This window comes from Perca fluviatilis, chromosome 13 (assembly GCF_010015445.1).
Source record: "Perca fluviatilis chromosome 13, GENO_Pfluv_1.0, whole genome shotgun sequence".
Classification (NCBI taxonomy): Eukaryota; Metazoa; Chordata; class Actinopteri; order Perciformes; family Percidae; genus Perca; species Perca fluviatilis.
In genome coordinates this window covers 32,482,340-32,501,836 of record NC_053124.1, presented here as the reverse complement: position 1 = coordinate 32,501,836, position 19,497 = coordinate 32,482,340, and the positions used below count along the sequence as shown (strand labels likewise).

Here is a 19,497-nt window from a genome sequence, read left to right as displayed (position 1 = left end):
CCGTTTAAAGCGCAGAGAGCATCATGAAGAACAAGGAACACACCAGGCAGGTCCGAGATACTGTTGTGGAGAAGTTTAAAGCCGGATTTGGATACAAAAAGATTTCCCAAGCTTTAAACATCCCAAGGAGCACTGTGCAAGCGATAATATTGAAATGGAAGGAGTATCAGACCACTACAAATCTACGAAGACCCGGCCGTCCCTCTAAACTTTCAGCTCATACAATGAGAAGACTGATCAGAGATGCAGCCAAGAGGCCCATGATCACTCTGGATGAACTGCAGAGATCTACAGCTGAGGTGGGAGACTCTGTCCATAGGACAACAATCAGTCGTATACTGCACAAATCTGGCCTTTATGGAAGAGTGGCAAGAAGAAAGTCATTTCTTAAAGAGATCCATAAAAAATGTCGTTTAAAGTTTGCCAAAAGCCACCTGGGAGACACACCAAACATGTGGAAGAAGGTGCTCTGGTCAGATGAAACCAAAATCAAACTTTTTGGCAACTATGCAAAACGTTATGTTTGGCGTAAAAGCAACACAGCTCATCACCCTGAACACACCATCCCCACTGTCAAACATGGTGGTGGCAGCATCATGGTTTGGGCCTGCTTTTCTTCAGCAGGGACAGGGAAGATGGTTAAAATTGATGGGAAGATGGATGGAGCCAAATACAGGACCATTCTGGAAGAAAACCTGATGGAGACTGCAAAAGACCTGAGACTGGGACGGAGATTTGTCTTCCAACAAGACAATGATCCAAAACATAAAGTAAAATCTACAATGGAATGGTTCACAAATAAACATATCCAGGTGTTAGAATGGCCAAGTCAAAGTCCAGACCTGAATCCAATCGAGAATCTGTGGAAAGAACTGAAAACTGCTGTTCACAAACGCTCTCCATCCAACCTCACTGAGCTCGAGCTGTTTTGCAAGGAGGAATGGGCAAAAATGTTAGTCTCTCTATGTGCAAAACTGATAGAGACATACCCCAAGCGACTTACAGCTGTAATCGCAGCAAAAGATGGCGCTACAAAGTATTAACTTAAGGGGGCTGAATAATTTTGCACACCCAATATTTCAGTTTTTTATTTGTTTAAAAGGTTTGAAATATCCAATAAATTTCGTTCCACTTCATGATTGTGTCCCACTTGTTGTTGATTCTTCACAAAAAATTACAGTTTTACATCTTTATGTTTGAGGCCTGAAATGTGGCAAAAGGTCGAAAAGTTCAAGGGGGCCGAATACTTTCGCAAGGCACTGTATATTCAATTAATTCTTTCTACATAATGTTCTTTTTTCAATATACTCCTGGTTTACATGCAGTCAATTTACTCCTGGTGAGCCAAGGCTTATCCCTACTTATGTTTTTCCATTTGCTTTGCATGACTGGACAGCTTTTGTTGTAAAGTGCTAGGAAGGAGTCAAGATATGTATCGTACGCGGTATTTACGTCCTTGGCCTGTAAGACATCACTCCAATCGTGAGACATGAGATCTGCTCTGAATGCATTCACGCCTTCAACAGTTCTTATTCTTCTGTATCTAATGTTTCTCTCCTCCATTAATTTATGATTGCAGTCGTATATGGCAAAGACTGGTAGATGGTCAGTAATGTCCTTCACAAGAAGCCCACTTACTACTTTATTCTCCAAACTTGTACACACACACACACACACACACACACACAAAACCGGGAGCTCAGGACTTTTTCCCGGTGGGCCGGTCTGATAATAGTTATACATTGCACACACACACACACACACACACACACACACACACACACACACACACACACACACACACACACACACACACACACACACACACACACACACGCGCATTCAGCGGGGAAGTACGACGTCTGCAAACACCGGCTGCCAAGATTCCAATCGTCCGTTATAGTGAATTGTCAGGCTGATGAAAGGCTCCATGGTACTGCTCAACCACAGCTCCGTTTTTGCAGCTTAAATCCAAACCAAGTCCAAATAATGGATGTTGCACCGGCCTTTTTCACCAGCTCCTCGTTTTGCTTTCAGCCATGTTTATTCAAGATGACGATGACGCATTGCAGCTCGTGGCTCTAAACTTCGCGGGTAGATTGCGTCATCAACATGAATTATCGCGATAGTGCAATATAATTAAAATCTCTATCGTAGGCCAATTTGGTATTGTTTATATTGCATATCGTCTCTATCGCCCATCCCTACATCTGGGTTGAAGCAGCAAACATTTTTGCAAACATTGTCAGTGTTGACATAACAACATTATTTATAATAAGCGACTTTGAGTCCATGAAAAGCGCTATATAAATTCAATTTATTATTATTATTAATACGTTTATTTGATTCACAGCTGCTATATAGTGTTTTGACCTCGACAACCCAACTACATTTTACCGCAAACTTGCGACTAGTTAACTTTTTAAAGCAGGCGCAATCGCTTGTTTGAGTACAGTTAGTGCAAAAAATTAAGTTGTGGGCAAGATAGTGATGTGGAACCAGTGAACAGTTATAACGCAGTATATATAGATAGTCTATATGAGTGCTGGGAAGTAGTGAAGTCAATATACCATTATTGCAAGATGTAGTCTAGTTAGTGTTGTGGATCAGTAATAACACAGTAAACATGAACAGACAGTCTGTCAAAATGTTGAATATAGTAAGGAGTCAATATACAATTAGTGCAAATATTTGGGTAGTGAGGTAGAAACATGAATAACACAGCATACATGAAAATACAGTCTATATGAATGTTAAATGATGAGATGAAGTAGAGAGTCAGTGTACAGTTAGTGCAGATTGTGGACTAGCTAGTAATGTTGAACAAGCATAGTGAAATATATTTTAATACAGAAATACATTTATTTAAATGCTGAAATGTAGTAAAGAGTCGAAGTATAGTTAGTGCAGGTTGTGGTCTGAATGGCGAATTAGGTGTAGAGAAGGGTAGTAGATGTGCAACAGAAAAAAAAGAAAAATTTGTATAATCACAAGGTGTAGCAACAGTAAATACAGTTTTGTATCCTGGGACAGGTACGAGGTAGCCTCGTGAGACTGTCCTGATCTCGCGAGCTCCAGTTTTTTACCTGCAGATCAGTCTGGCATCTTGAGATAGAGAAAATTTGGAGCCGTTCGCCCAAATGACTGACCAATCAGCGTTGGTTTGGAGGCGGGTTTAGGTGTGACGCAACGAGAAGCGACTGTTCAGTCTGAACAACATGGCAGCTTCCACGGATGAGATGAGCGTAGCTATCGCGCAAGTTTGAACCTGAATTAGAAAGTTTTCCTTCATTGAAAGAAGAGCAAAAAAACGGCACTTCTCGGAGGCTTGTCTCAGAGGAAAAGATGTTGTTGCTCTTCTCACAACTGGTTTCGGCAAGAGTTTGATCTGATTGGTTGATTTGGCCCAACAGATGGTTTATCCAATCAGCTAACCAGTATTTTCGCCCCTGCCCAAAAGTTCTCCAACGGAAAGTTCCCAGATGGATATGCCGAGCAAATGCGAAGCGATCCATCTGGCGGAGTCAGGTTAGTTACGAGGTGCAAAAGCGTGTAAACCGATATGTGCAAATGTGCAATGGGGTTTGTCAGAGACAATATAGGGTTAGGGTACTCAAAGCGATAGGGTACTCAAAATTAATACATGAAAGATGTTAGCACATGCAGTGATCGGACAGGAGCTTGGTCAGACGTGTTTTTTTTTTGTTTTTTTATAACTTTTATTTGTCAAGTGCAAAATTTTTTGCATTGCATACATGATGACAATATCTTTCCTTTTTTATGAACTTAAATGAACAATATCCCCGCCTCCCTCCCCCCTCCCCATGAATAAGTATAAAAAAAAAAACTATATATAAAACTGTATGTTGTGTACTTGTACATACATTTATATACACCTATACAGTAAGAATTAAAAATATCCATGCAAGGTGCTAGTGCTGATCATTAACTGTACAAAGTAAGTATCAATCAGTAGCTGCTTACTCCTCAGTCATCAAAGCAAGTTATCTGTTATTTTGATGTGTCTTAGGGTGAACAGGTCGTGGGGGTATCTGCCACTGGCGGACCGGAACAAAGGGAATAGTACGTATATAACCATGCAGTGGGACTCTACAAAGATACTTCCCGAGCTGGCAGCCTATCTAGATAGTTAAGTAGTGGCCTCCACTGAGTATAGAACCTGTCAGATAACCCTCTAAGTGAGAACTTGATCTTCTCCAGTTTCAAAAGGCCTAAAATGTCATGAAACCAGACTTTGATTGATGGTGGTTGGGGAGACTTCCACAGTAGCAGGATTCTCTTGCGAGCAATAAGAGAGGCGAAGGCAATTACGTTATTTTGAATGGCTGTGGCACGGAGGTCGTCTGGGGGTTGCCGAAAATAGCGATATGTGGAGTTGGAGTTAAAGTTATCCATAATATATCTGAGATTGTTGTAAAGAATAGTCATGCATTAGATTGCATGGAGAGATTCAATTGGAGTTCTGACTCCCAGCTCATCTTGATCTTATGTAAAATAGATTCACTGGCTGGGGACAACAAATTGTAAAAATAGGAGATATGGCCCTTTGACAGGGTTCTAGCCTTGAGAGCCAGGTCCATCCCGCTGGGTGTAGGTACCTGTGGGAATGACGTGGCGTGTGTTTTCGCAAAATCCCGCAACTGGAAGTAACGGAAAAAGTCCGATTTATGTAGATTGAAGGTAGAGATTAATTGGTTGAAGCTCGCAAATATACCATCAATGAACAGGTCTCCAATAGCCCATTGTTTTCTAAAATTGAGATTCGGGGGTCCATCTTTGCTGGGATGAACAGGTGATTATTGCAAATAGGAGTCGCTAGAGGGAGGGTGAGCCATCCGAAGTGGCGTTTTATTTGCGTCCAAATTTTTAGAGTTCCAATAACAACCGGATTAGAGGTAAAGCTCGACGGGGAGAGGGGCAAGGCGCTACACGTTAAAGCTAACAGCGACGAGGAGCAGGAGGCTGACTCACTCTGACACCAACTGGGTTGAGGGGAAGTAAACCAAGATATGATCTTATGCACGTTAGCTGCCCAGTAGTAGCCAATTAGATTGGGTAGACCCAGTCCCCCAGCCGATCTATCCCTACAAAGTAGTGCACGACTTGCCCTTGGTTGTTTACCAGCCCAGATGAATGATGAAATAATGTCATTTATGGCTGTGAAAAAGGACTTGGGAAGGAAGATGGGCAGACATTGAAAAACATACAAGTATCTCGGTAACACATTCATTTTTATAATTTGTATCCTACCAGCCAAGGACAACGGCAGGTAATTCCATCTTTGTAATCGTGTAATTGTAATGCCAAGGTATTTAAATCCTGTGTTGGCTATTTTAAAGGGTATAGTTGATGGTGATATGTCTACAGCCAATTGGTTGATTGGGAAGTATTCACTTTTAGAGATATTTAGCTTATGTCCGGACAGACAACCGAAAGAGTTTAGCTGAGTCAGGATATGTGGGATGCTTACCAAAGGGTCACTTACATAGAGAAGCAGATCATCTGCATATAGCGAAACCTGATGTTTTATTCCCCATCTTTCAATCCCTCCAAGTCCCTCCTCCAATTTCAGAGCAGCTGATAGTGGTTCAATCGCTAGCGCAAATAATAACGGGGATAGCGGGCACCCCTGTCGTGTTCCCCGAAAGAGTGGGAACGGAGTAGAGCGTTGGTTGTTTGTGCAAACAGAGGCACAGGGAAAGGAGTAGAGTAATCTGACCCATGAAATTAAGTTAGTATTAAAACCAAACTGTCTCAGGGAAAAGAGGAGATAGGCCCCTTCTCGGCGTCAAGGGATATTATTACTTCCGGGACGTTAGAGGAGGGTGGCGAGAGGATGACATCGAGAAGCCTTCTTATGTTGGAGTATGAGTGTCTTCCCCCTATAAATCCTGTCTGGTCTTCTGAGATGATTTTGGGCATGACAGATTCCAATCGCTGAGCTAGGATTTTCGCGAGTATTTTAACATCTACCCGGGAGAAGTGATATTGGTCGATAAGAAGCGCAGCTCAGTGGGTCCCTACCCTTCTTATAAATTAGGGAGATGGAAGCCTGCATAAGAGTGGGCGGCAGGGTGCCATTTTTAAACGAGTGGTTAAACATTTCGAGAAATAGTGAAGCCAACTGATCCGAGAATTTTTTATAGAACTCGACCGGGTATCCGTCGGGGCCTGGGGATTTGCCACTGTTCATTGACTGTATCGCTTCTTTAATTTCTGAGAGAGTGAGAGCCGCGTCTAGTCTCAGATTGTCCTCGGGTGACACTTTCGGTAAGTCCAATTTTTCGAAAAGGTTATTTAGTTGGTTTTCATCTGCGAGGGACTCTGAGGCATATAGTTGGGAGAAGAATGATCTAAAAATGTCATTAATTTTGTCCGGGTCAGAGGTTATTGAGTCTGATTCATCGGTTATCTGAGTAATTTGATTAGATGCTATTTTCGCCTTCAACTGATGGGCCAAAAGGCGTCCAGCTTTGTCACCATGTTCGTACACCGACCCCCGAGAGCGAAGGAGAAGCTGTTCAGCCTCAGAAGTGAGAAGAAGATCTAGTTCTGTTTGGAGTCTTATTCTTTCTTTATATAGATCCGGTGAATTTGCAGACGTGAGTGAGTTATCTAGTTTTGCAATGGCTTCCCCCAGCTCCTTCTGCCGAAATCTTCGCAATTTATTTGTATGTGACATGAAAGAGATCATTTTACCCCTTATGTAGGCTTTGAGAGTGTCCCATAATGTGGACGGGGAGGTTTCATCATTCTTATTGGTTTCACAGAAGAAAGTGATCGATTCAGAAATATGTTTGCAAAAGTTGGCATCTGCCAGCGAGAGAGGGTCTAGCCTCCAATGTCTGAATCCCTTCGGCTTCATACTAAAGTGAAGGTCTAAGACCACGGTGGCATGATCCGACACTGTTATGGGCAAGTACTGAGCGAAAACGATCGCTGGAATGAGTTTTTTATCTATCAAGAAGTAGTCTATGCGTGAAAATGAACGATGTGCATGGGAGAAAAAAAGAGTATTGTCTTACAGAGGGATGTGAAAATCGCCATGGGTCCACCAATCCATATTGGCTCATAAATGTGGAAAAAGCCTGGGACATTTTCATGGCTGAGGTTGATCGTTGACTAGACCTGTCCAATGTTGCATCAATCACACAGTTCATGTCCCCTCCCATTATCAGAAGGTGAGAATCTAAATTTGGAATGGTGGCAAACAGTGCACTCACAAAGTTATGGTCGTCCCAATTGGGAGCATAGACTGATACCAGGATTACCTGCTTCCCGTATAACGTATCGGTAACAATAACATAGCGACCGTTCGAATCCAACATTACTCTATCTGAGGTGAAATGAACATTTTTCCGGATTAGTATGGCCGTGCCCCTTGTTTTTACATTGAATTGGGAGTGAAAAGTTTGGTCAATCCAAGGTCTTTTCAATTTTCTATGGTCAGAGTTGCATACAGTGCCTTGCGAAAGTATTCGGCCCCCTTGAACTTTTCGACCTTTTGCCACATTTCAGGCTTCAAACATAAAGATATAAAACTGTAATTTTTTGTGAAGAATCAACAACAAGTGGGACACAATCATGAAGTGAAACGAAATTTATTGGATATTTCAAACCTTTTTAACAAATAAAAAGCTGAAAAATTGGGCGTGCAAAATTATTCAGCCCCCTTAAGTTAATACTTTGTAGCGCCACCTTTGGCTGCGATTACAGCTGTAAGTCGCGCGGGGTATGTCTCTATCAGTTTTGCACATCGAGAGACTGACATTTTTGCCCATTCCTCCTTGCAAAACAGCTCGAGCTCAGTGAGGTTGGGGGGGGTTTGGGAACCGTGACCTTTCAGTTCTTTCCACAGATTCTCGATTGGATTCAGGTCTGGACTTTGACTTGGCCAGTCGAACACCTGGATATGTTTATTTGTGAACCATTCCATTGTAGATTTTGCTTTATGTTTTGGATCATTGTCTTGTTGGAAGACAAATCTCCGTCCCAGTCTCAGGTCTTTTGCAGACTCCATCAGGTTTTCTTCCAGAATGGTCCTGTATTTGGCTCCATCCATCTTCCCATCAATTTTAACCATCTTCCCTGTCCCCTGCTGAAGAAAAGCAGGCCCAAACCATGATGCTGCCACCACCATGTTTGACAGTGGGGATGGTGTGTTCAGGGTGATGAGCTGTGTTGCTTTTACGCCAAACATAACGTTTTGCATTGTTGCCAAAAAATTCGATTTTGGTTTCATCTGACCACAGCACCTTCTTCCACATGTTTGGTGTGTCTCCCAGGTGGCTTTGGCAAACTTTAAACGACACTTTTATGAATATCTTTAAGAAATGGCTTTCTTCTTGCCACTCTTCCATAAAGGCCAGATTTGTGCAGTATACGACTGATTGTTGGCCTATGGACAGAGTCTCCCACCTCAGCTGTAGATCTCTGCAGTTCATCCAGAGTGATCATGGGCCTCTTGGCTGCATCTCTGATCAGTCTTCTCCTTGTATGAGTTGAAAGTTTAGAGGGACGGCCGGGTCTTCGTAGATTTGCAGTGGTCTGATACTCTTTCCATTTCAATATTATCGCTTGCATAGTGCTCCTTGGGATGTTTAAAGCTTGGGAAATCTTTTTGTATCCAAATCCGGCTTTAAACTTCTCCACAACAGTATCTCGGACCTGCCTGGTGTGTTCCTTGTTCTTCATGATGCTCTCTGCACTTTAAACGGACTTCTGAGACTATCACAGAGCAGGTGCATTTATACGGAGACTTGATTACACACAGCTGGATTCTATTTATCATCATTAGTCATTTAGGTCAACATTGGATCATTCAGAGATCCTCACTGAACTTCTGGAGAGAGTTTGCTGCACTGAAAGTAAAGGGGCTGAATAATTTTGCACGCCCAATTTTTCTGTTTTTTATTTGTTAAAAAGGTTTGGAATATCCAATAAATTTCATTCCACTTCATGATTGTGTCCCACTTGTTGTTGATTCTTCACAAAAAATTACAGTTTTATATCTTTATGTTTTGAAGCCTGAAATGTGGCAAAAGGTCGAAAAGTTCAAGGGGGCCGAATACTTTCGCAAGGCACTGTAAATGCGTCTCCTGAAGAAACATTATGTCCGCATTTAGGCTTTTGATATTGGTCATAACTTTTGTACGTTTGATTGCAGCGTTTAGCCCACCAGTGTTTAGTGAGCTAATCCTCACAGCCCGTCCGCCAGCGGCACCCCCCTTGGTTACACTAGCCATGGTCAGTCTCAAGGAGCAAGCAGCAAACCGCAAGTGAAATCTTCTGTACAGAAATAGCTCAATGTAAAATGAATACCCACATAGCACAGAACTCAAAATAAACAAAATCAAGTGAATAAATCTTTCCCCATCCGTTCTCCCTTGCCCTATTTATCCAAACTAAACCCAAGTAGTCATACTTCCCTTTCTGCGTCGTCTTCCTTCTTTTCTTTTATTTGTCCCAGCTCTTGCAGTTATAAAGAGCCCGTTGGGACCCCTATATTAATGAACGTGAACCTTGAACACATTTTTCTAGATTCTAGATATCAAGATAGTATGAATACCAACAGTGATCCAGAGGTAACAATGTGATTAATAAAAAATTTAAAGTAAATGTTGAGTAAAACTAAAATACAGGGTATTAATTACTTAGAAATAAACATTGAGTGGACTGCAGAGGTAGTACCCCTTCCATCATAATAATCATTTATAACCATATATTAGCTTGGCAACTTTCTAACTTAAATATGAAATAAAACAATACAAGCTATTATATTCTTTGGTTAACTTCAAATTAGAGTTAAGTGAAGTGTAATACCCAACATCAGCTTCTGAACCCGCTGGGCTAGATACAGGGCTAGTACGGCACAGCAGTTAAATGGTAAACATCAAGCTTAGGCCCCACAGTCCAACCAGTCTTTAAGCCTCTTTGAAATAAGCACAATAGCTCACTTAATATATCGTCCTTGTAAAAGTGATGGGTGCTAAGGCTCAGCGGGTTCCCGTCTTAATCGTAAGACTTACCAATACGAAAGCAGCTCTTCCTGTAAGGGAGCAAGGTTAGCATGGTCCACATTAGCCGCAGATAAAATAGCAGTCACACTAATTGGGCAACGGGGCCTGTTGATATTTGGCCGCGAAGGTGGTGGCTTCCTCGGGAGATGAGAACCTCTTCTTCGCTCCGCTCTCCAGAGTGATCTGTAAGCAGGCCGGGAAGAGAAGCGCTGGCCAAAGAGCGAGGTTGTAGAGATCGGCCATCAGCGCTCGATATTTAGCCCGTTCCCCGGCGACTTCTGGTGTGTAGTCCTCGAAGATCTGGATTGGTGACCATCGGTACTGAAGTTTCCCACGTCTCTTACGGGCCTCCCAAATGATCAGCTCTTTGGTCTGATAGCGATGAAGGCGAAGAATAACCGGTCTGGGCCGCGAGTCGGGTTGTGGTTTAGCAGTGAGCGTTCTATGTGCCCGGTCCAATTCAGGAGGAGACTGGAGGATCTGGCCGCCAAGTACTTCAGATAGGAGTTGGACTTGTGGGTCTAGGTCCCTCGAGTGATTCTGGGAGGCCGATTATTCTAATATTATTTCTGCGGCTGCGATTCTCAAGATCGATAGCCTTCGTTGTTAGCTTAGCATTGCTATTTGCTAATGCAACACACCTCTCCTCCAGTGCTTGAATTCGTTGGGCTTGCAGCTCCGCATGAGATTCCAATGAGACCATTCGCTGACCATGTTCTGTTATCGTTGTCTGCATCTTGTCGAGTCTCAATTCCAGAGTAGCGAATGTTGCCTTGAAGTCGGCTGCGATGCTAGCTCTGTGGTCTTCTAGCATATTAGCTATGCTAGCTAGCGCTGTGCTGTTGCCCGCAGCAGAGGCGTCTGCTTCACTCTTTTTAGGCGCTTTTGATGCTTTTGACATTTCTCTAGGGTGTTCAAGGTTCTAACGTTAATTCTTCCACTCTCAGTTGGTTGGGGTCTTAAGGAAAAAGTAAATTTTCAAAGTAGCTGGTGCGGGAGCCCGAGACAACGCTGCTTTCACATGCTCACCCAAACCGGACCAGACGTGTTTTAAAAGGTAGTTAGTGGGATAAGGGTTTTGAGTTTCAGGGTTTAATTAAGGGCTTAAGGATTTGTGAAGGCCCGGCAGCAAGAGCCATGTCATTGATGTAGGGGGAGAAAAGTGTTGGCCTGAGAATCGAGCCTTGTGGCACCCCCATAGAGACAACCATAGGTCCAGACAACAGGCCCTCAGATTTAATGCACTGAACCCTATCAGAAAAGTAGTTACTGAACCATGCGAGGCAGTCAAGGGAAAACCCAAGGTGTTTGAGTCTGTTGATGAGAATATGATAGTTAACAGAGTCAAAGGCCTTGGACAGATCAATGTAAACGGCTGCACAGTAATGCTTTTTGTCAATGGCGACCGTGATGTCGTTAATGACCTTAAGGGTGGCTGTGGTGCAGCCATGACCAGCGCAGAAGCCAGATTGCATAGCGGAGAATACACGATGGGATTCGAGACGGTGGGTGATCTGTTTATTGACCAGGCTTTCGAAGACTTTCGAGAGACAGGGTAAGATGGATATGGGTCTATAGCAGTTTGGGTCAAGGGTGTCTCCCCCTTTGAAGAGAGGGATGACTGCGGCGGATTTCCAATCTCCAGGAATTTCCGAAAACGCGAGAGATTAAATATGGTTAAATAAAGCTGTAAAATAGGCTATCTTTCAACTCAGGACAGCGAAACTTCTCACAAATACATGTGAGAAATGTTAATTAATGAGCATTGTCCTAATCAAATAAACATACTCATATCAGACCGACCCTCGCAGCCTCGAAACACTACCGCCCCACCTGGAAAAGTCCAGACTCTCCAGATTGCCACTCTGCCACTGGCCGGACAAGACGTTGAGGTGGGTTTCTAGGTTTCCTGGTTAAACATTAAAGAGGACCTTAACACCAGACTGAAAAGCAGCATTTAAAAGTAATCTGTGGTTAGCAGGGTTTCCCCCAGAAAAGTTGATTAGCCCAGTGGCAAGTGTCTTTTTTTCATCGAGGGGCACGGTAGGGGCCAGTCCCAGACCAGTGTTTCCTCTAGAATTTTTTCAGCTACGGCAGGGGTCAGAATATGAACAATAACGTCGCTGTCAATGGACTTATCTGCTAATGTTAGCTATCGACCGTTATCTTGAAACCATCCAGCAAATAGATGGTACCGTAGGGTGCCATTACCTGAAACCAGTGATTCAACGTCACCGCTCATTTTACACAGTTTAACAACAAGTGAACATTACTAGCTAAGTTTTTCATGTTGGTTTTGAGCGGTATGCACTGCCACTAATTTTTTGTTTTAAAACAGTAACGTTAATACAGCGTGTCGCAGAGAGACCGTCACCTAACGTTAGCTTCTTGTCTCATCTGGGGTCTGATAAACAGTAAATTCCCCAAATTCAGTGTCAACAATGCTATTTTCCAATAAACTGTAGCTGTCTTATTTCACGGGACCAGCGTGATTTGGTTGGTCTTTCACCCACTCTGACTCTGATAAGAGAGGAGATAGAGCTAGTGATGGAGTACAAATATGTCGGTCTTATCATTGACCATAAATTATCCTGGGATGAGTGTGCTAATGCAGTTTTCAAAAAGGGCCAACAACGCTTGTATTTTCTTAGGAAACTTCATTATTTTGTTTTGTTGTTGACAACAAAATGTTCACTCTATTTTACAAGTCCTTTATTGACAGAACAAATTGGGGAAGATTGTTAAAACCTGTGGAAAAATCATTCATCAGTTCAAGCCGCCCCCTTCTGGTCGCAGATATACAGTTAGGTCCGGAAATATTTGGACAGTGACACAAACTTCATAATTTTGGCCCTGTGCGCTAACATAATGGATTTGAAAATAAATCATCAAGATGAAATTGTAGTGCAGAGTGTGGATTTCATGTCATGGCTTTCGTCGCTAAAATTAAGTGAATGAACTCTCCCTGTTGTTTATTTGGTTGCCATGACTTTGCGAGTGATGACGTCCTGTCACTGTTCCAGTTGCTCTGGAAACCCTGGTGTGCGTCTGCCCTATTTCTGATACCTTGGTGGCAGAAATTTTGACATGGCGGGCGGCCACTACAAAATCAACATAGAGGAAACACATGGATGAATCTTACCCGTGTCATTCTGCCTCATTCGTTCCTTCACAATGTTGATGTTGACTTTGAACCACTGCTGCTTGCTCTGGCGGGACTGGGTGCCTTTCTCCCAGTAATCTTCAGGCAGTCGCTCTTTCATCCAGTCCTGTTTGGGTACTTTCTTCTGGTTGTCACTGTCAAAGTAGTCGATCATCCTGCCGTCCAGCAGACCCATGGCTGTGAACTCGTGGATGCCCGGGAGTCCGACAGGTTTGGAGAAGGCCGTGTAGATGTAAGTGAGGGAATGAATCTCTGAGAGTCACACAGGCAGAAAGACAGACAGATATGTATTAGACAAGGAAGATAAGCACCAGTAGATTTAGTGAGACCTATTCCATCCAAATAATTTATCCTACATTGAGCTATCCACGTGGATGTCTACGCTGTATACAGCGGTCGTATACATACACGCCACGTGGCGTTATCGTGAAAAGAAAGCGACAGTTGAGTTTAGGAAAAGTGACACGTGGAAAGGAAACTTGACACACGGGACACGATCCCTGATTTCCTGGGTGAAAGTCCTGTGTTTTACCCATTAACCTCCCTACACGGATTTTCGCCCTTTCATACTACTCGCTACGGCATAAATTCACACGCAATTGCAAGGTAATGTAAGTCAATGGAGGCCAAACAATGTTGATAAACACGCTACAAAGTGAATATGTGTCTTGATAACATGCCATAATGGCATACGAATTGGCGTGTCATACATACGCCATTTCATGAGATCTGTCATCATTAAAACACACATCACTAACTCCTGTAGACATGCCCTCGACCCTCCACAATTTGCCTACAGATTTGGGAGGGGGACAGACAATGCCATTGCAGTGCTTTTAAATTATCTGTATACACACCTGGAGGGTTGTAAAACGCATGCTGGCGTTTTATTTGTAGACTTTTCATCAGCATTCAATACCATCCACCCACAAATTTTAGCAAACAGACTTAGAGACAATTTTCAGCTAAACTCAACACTAATTAAATGGATCTTGGACTTCCTGAGATGGCAGCCACAAAGAGTAAGGGTGGGGAACACATTATCTGGGGTCCGCTTCACTTCAATTGGGACACCACAAGGTAGTATCTTGTCACCATTGCTATATATACTGTACACTGACTGTTGTTGCAGTAGTTATCCTGGACGTCATATAATTAAATTTACAGATGATACTGCTGTGATTAGTTTACTGGAGCGAGATGAAACTGAACATGGTCCAGTGTTGCATGAATTTGCTGACTGGTGTGAAGCCTCCCAGTTGCATTTGAATACGTCCAAGACCAAAGAGTTGGTCTTTGATTTGGTTGGTCTTTCACCCACTCTGACTCTGATAAGAGAGGAGGTAGAGCTAGTGATGGAGTACAAATATGTCGGTCTTATCATTGACCATAAATTATCCTGGGATGAGTGTGCTAATGCAGTTTTCAAAAAGGGCCAACAACGCTTGTATTTTCTTAGGAAACTTCATTATTTTGTTTTGTTGTTGACAACAAAATGTTCACTCTATTTTACAAGTCCTTTATTGACAGAACAAATTGGGGAAGATTGTTAAAACCTGTGGAAAAATCATTCATCAGTTCAAGCCGCTCCCTTCTGGTCGCAGATATACAGTTAGGTCCGGAAATATTTGGACAGTGACACAAACTTCATATTTTTGGCCCTGTGCGCTAACACAATAGATTTGAAAATAAATCATCAAGATGAAATTGTAGTGCAGACTTTCACATTTATTTTGAGGGTATTTACATCAGAATTGGAGGAAGGGTTTAGGAATTACACACATTTTCATACATAGTCCCCTAATTTCAAGGGACCAAAAGTAATTGGACAATTGAGTCAAAAGCTGTTTCATGAGCAGGTATGGGCTATTCCCTCATTATTTCATCATCAATTAGACAGATAAAAGGTCTGGAGTTCATTTCAGGTGTGACATTTTCATTTAGAAGCCGTTGCTGCGAATCCACAACATGCGGTCAAAGGAGCTCACAATGCAAGTAAAGCAGGCATCCTTAGGCTGCAGAAAAAGGAAAAATCCATCAGAGAGATGGCAGAAACATTAGGAGTGGCCAAATCAACAGTTTGGTACATTCTGAGAAAAAAGGAACACACCCCTGAGCTCAGCAATACAAAAAGGCCTGGATGTCCACAGAAGACAACAGTGGTTGATGATCGCAGGATCCTTTCCATGGTAAAGAAGAACCCCTTCACAACATCTAGTGAAGTGAAGAAGACTCTCCAGGAAGTAGGCGTATCATAATCCAAGTCTACCATTACGTGAAGACTTCACGAGAGCAAATACAGAGGGTTCACCACAAGGTGCAAACCAATGATAAGCCTCAAGAATAGAAAAGCCAGATTAGAGTTTGCCAGAAGACATCTAAAAAAGCCAGCCCAGTTCTGGAACAGCATTCTTTGGACTGATAAAACTAAGATCAACCTGTACCAGGATGATGGGAAGAGAAAAGTATGGAGAAGGCTTGGGATGGCTCTTGATTCGAAGCACACCACATCATCTATAAAACAAGGTGGAGGCAGTGTAATGGCATGGGCATGCATGGCTTCCAGTGGCACTGGGTTACTAGTGTTTATTGATGATATGACAGAAGATGGAATCAGCCACATGAATTCTGAAGTCTATAGGAAGATTCTGTCTGTCCATATTCAGCCAAATTCAACAAAGTTGATTGGATGGCACTTCACTGTACAGATGGACAATGACCCAAAACATACTGCAAAAGCAACCCATGCGTTTTTCAAGGCAATGAAGTGAAATATTCTACAACGGCCGAGTCAATTACCTGATCTCAGTCCGATCGAGCATGCATTCCACTTGCTTAAGAAAAAACTTAAGGCACAAAGACCTGCAAACAAACAACAGCTGAAGACAGCTGCAGTCAAGCCCTAGCAAAGCATCGCAAAGAAGGAAACCCAACGTTTAGTGATGTCTATGGGTTCCAGACTTCAGGCTGTCATCGCCTGCAAAGGATTATCAACAAAGTATTAAGAATGAACATTTTATTGATGATTATATTTATTTGTCCAATTACTTTTGGTCCCTTGAAATAAGGGGACTATGTATGAAAATGTGTGTAATTCCTAAACCCTTACTCCAATTTTGATGTAAATACCCTCAAATTAAAGGTGAAAGTCTGCAATACAATTTAATCTTGATGATTTCATTTCAAATCCATTGTGTTAGCGCACAGGGCCAAAATTATGTAAATTGTGTCCATGTCCAAATATTCACGGACCTAACTGTAGTAGATACCCTACCGTTAGAACCAACCGAGCAAAAAACTCATTAATTCCTATGGCAATAACCCAATTAAATAACATGTAGGGAGGGGTTTGACTGAAGGAATGTATGTTAAGTAATATGCAGTAGTTTTATTTATTCATGACGTTGTGCAACATACACATTTTTTACTGTATTCTATTTATTGATGTGTGTATGTTATGTGTTAGTTAAATAATGCTGTAGATGTCTGGTTCAATGTTTGTGTTGTGGATTATGTGTCAATATGTCTGTACTGTACAACAAATTGCCTCTCGGGGACATTCAAGTTTTCTAAGTCTAATTCTAAGTCTGCCCTGTGTTGTCTCCCGAGACCGGGCTTTTTCACAGTGTATTCAGGGGGCAGGCAGCGAGTGGATCAAGGAGAGTTGCCTACGATTTGAGACAAAAATGAAATTGCGCTGAAACCATGCAGGAACTCATAGTGCACCTTTAATCTAAACATTACAGAAAAATACTTTGCACATCTACAACGTGAGACAGGTGTGTCGGAGGGGGAGAATCAGGTCAAAAGATGCGAAGAAACTCTCGCACACTGTCTAACTCGCAAAACTATAATGCTTAATAGTAGGTAGTTGCCTACTTTTTAAACTTTATATATTTTTGCAAGTTAGACAGTGTGCGGGAGTTTTCTTCGCCACTTAATCTAAACATTAACATCTCTTTTGTATCCATTAGTAAAATTGGTATTGTAACTGAAATGTCCCTAACCTAACTGATGCCGAATCGAAAAGTGCGTTTCACTATCTTTGTGGGGACCCGTTATTGACATAATGCATTCCCTAGCCCCCTACCTTAACCTTAACCATCACAACTAAATGCCTAACCTTAACCCTTACCCTAACCTTAACCATCACAACTAAATGCCTAACCTTAACCCTTACCCTAACCTTAACCATCACAACTAAATGCCTAACCTTAACCCTTACCCTAACCTTAACCATCACAACTAAATGCCTAACCTTAACCCTTACCCTCACCCTAACCATAACCTAATTCTAACCCTAATCCTAAAACCAAGTCTTAACCCTCAAACAGCCCTTTAAACTTGGGGTCCAGCATTTTGGCCCCACAAAGCTGTCTGGCCCCAGCACGGTATGCTGGACTCCCCGTTTTTGGACCCCGCGAATATAGTTAAACAAGAACACACACACAAACACACACACACACACACACACACACACACACACACACACACACAAACAAACAGAACTCATTGCACGCAACTGTAGTAAAACAGGAACGACTTGAAACCCAAAAAGATGCTTTGTGGCATGGCTACATGCATTAAGCACAAGTAAGGTGTGAGTTGCTGCACAGATGTTTATCTCTTCCTGTCCGACTTCCTGTTTTGCCTCCAGTATGAACACAGCTCGTTAGAAAACTGTGGTGAAGCTTCCCACTGATACATTAAAGTTACAGGTGGACAAAACACTGCAAAGAAATACATTTTCACAGAACCAGACTCTTCTCTTGCTTTGAAAACTTAGTTTTATCTGCCGGTTGGACCGTGTTTTTGGGCTCCGTGTCAGAGTCTGTAATCTATCGCACAAAACAAGCATCTTTTTAGGTTTTGGACTGACCAGTTCAACAAAACAAACAATTTAAATAACTTTAGAGTCTTTTGGGGTTTCAGGAAACTAAGACTTTTCACCATTTGAAATATCAATAAGAAACGATTAACGAGTAAACATAATCAATATAGCTTTACTTTAACTTCAACAGCATATTATACTTTTAACTGAGTCAGATATCTCCTTCATGTTTTATACCAACACTGTAGGCCTACAGGTTTTTATAAACCAAATAGATTTTATTTGTTGTTTAACCATTGTGTGTTGTCTCCCCGTCGACCATGATGCAACTTTTTGTTTTTCTGGGTCAAAATGTAAAAAGAATTCCAACGTTTTGGTCGTCTTTTTCGACACTCGACACAAGTTTTTGTCACAAGTTTTTGTCACTTTTCTTTTTTGTTTCCTACGTTTTTAGACGTTCTATTATCAATTATTGTCAAAAATGATTCATCAAATCAAATTATTATCAAAATAATGAACAGAAATTCGAATTTTAAAGACGTCACAACTTTGTCTTTTTTTTACTTTTACTTTTGACCGCCACTCACACGAACCTGTTGAAAAACTCTCAACTTACCGCCGTTTACCGCCAGTCCTGTCCCCAAAAGGACAAACACTGCGAAGAAATACATTTTCACGGAACCAGACTCTTCTCTCGCTTTGAAAACTATGTTTTATCCGCCGGTTGGACCATGTTTTTGTGCTCTGTGTCAGCCCGCAAAACCAACTGTCTGCTGCTTCCTGTTTTTTATGTCGACTGTATATATATATATATATATATATATAATATATATAATATATATATATATATATATATATATATATATATATATATATAAATAATTACTCTTAGACTTTGGATTTGACTGAAATACTTTCACATTTACATTCACGTTTGCAGAGATTGAGAAGCATTAACTTTATTTGAAAGACAACGGACACACACACACACACACACACAGGTACCTCAATTTATAGTTAACAATAACAGACACCACTGACACAAGCGTCAAGTTCTCGTAGTGCAGACTGCATGTACTTTATAAATGATTATTGATAAATGATTATTGTTATTATTTACAATATTGAAGTTCTTACCTGCAGTGACGTTACAGCCCAGAACAAAGGCCAACAGGCAGCTACAGATATTCACCCTCATCTTTCTACTGACTGAAATGATTCAGAGCACAGATAAACATCTGATCTCATCTTCTATTTAAGTTGAGAACAGGAACTGTGTGGGTTTTTCATGGGTCTCTTTAGTGTGACTATGTGATCATCTTACACCAAAAACACACAACTGTATTGTATTGTATTGCATGTTTGTTTTTCCACTGACAGTAAATGAATAGCGCATTAATATTCAGTTTTAAGTTTCAGCTTTGCCTTCCGTTAATGAGACTTTTTGTTTTGTTATATTAATT

The 19,497-nt window shown here is 41.7% G+C and overlaps 2 protein-coding genes across 2 annotated transcripts in view; both read right to left on the bottom strand.

The window, feature by feature from the left end:
* LOC120571111 (H-2 class I histocompatibility antigen, Q10 alpha chain-like) overlaps nucleotides 1-18,787 on the bottom strand; it is a 29,577-nt gene extending 10,790 nt beyond the window's left edge. Inside the window, exons 1-2 of the mRNA XM_039819798.1 lie at nucleotides 18,651-18,787; nucleotides 13,183-13,455 (exon numbers count right to left, since the gene is read on the bottom strand). Coding sequence (XP_039675732.1) covers nucleotides 13,183-13,455; nucleotides 18,651-18,705 — 328 coding nt within the window. The 5' untranslated portion in view covers nucleotides 18,706-18,787. The remainder of the gene's footprint in view (nucleotides 1-13,182; nucleotides 13,456-18,650) is intronic.
* LOC120571114 (major histocompatibility complex class I-related gene protein-like) overlaps nucleotides 1-19,497 on the bottom strand; it is an 81,481-nt gene that overhangs the window by 33,841 nt on the left and 28,143 nt on the right. The gene's annotated exons all lie outside the window — the stretch shown is intronic.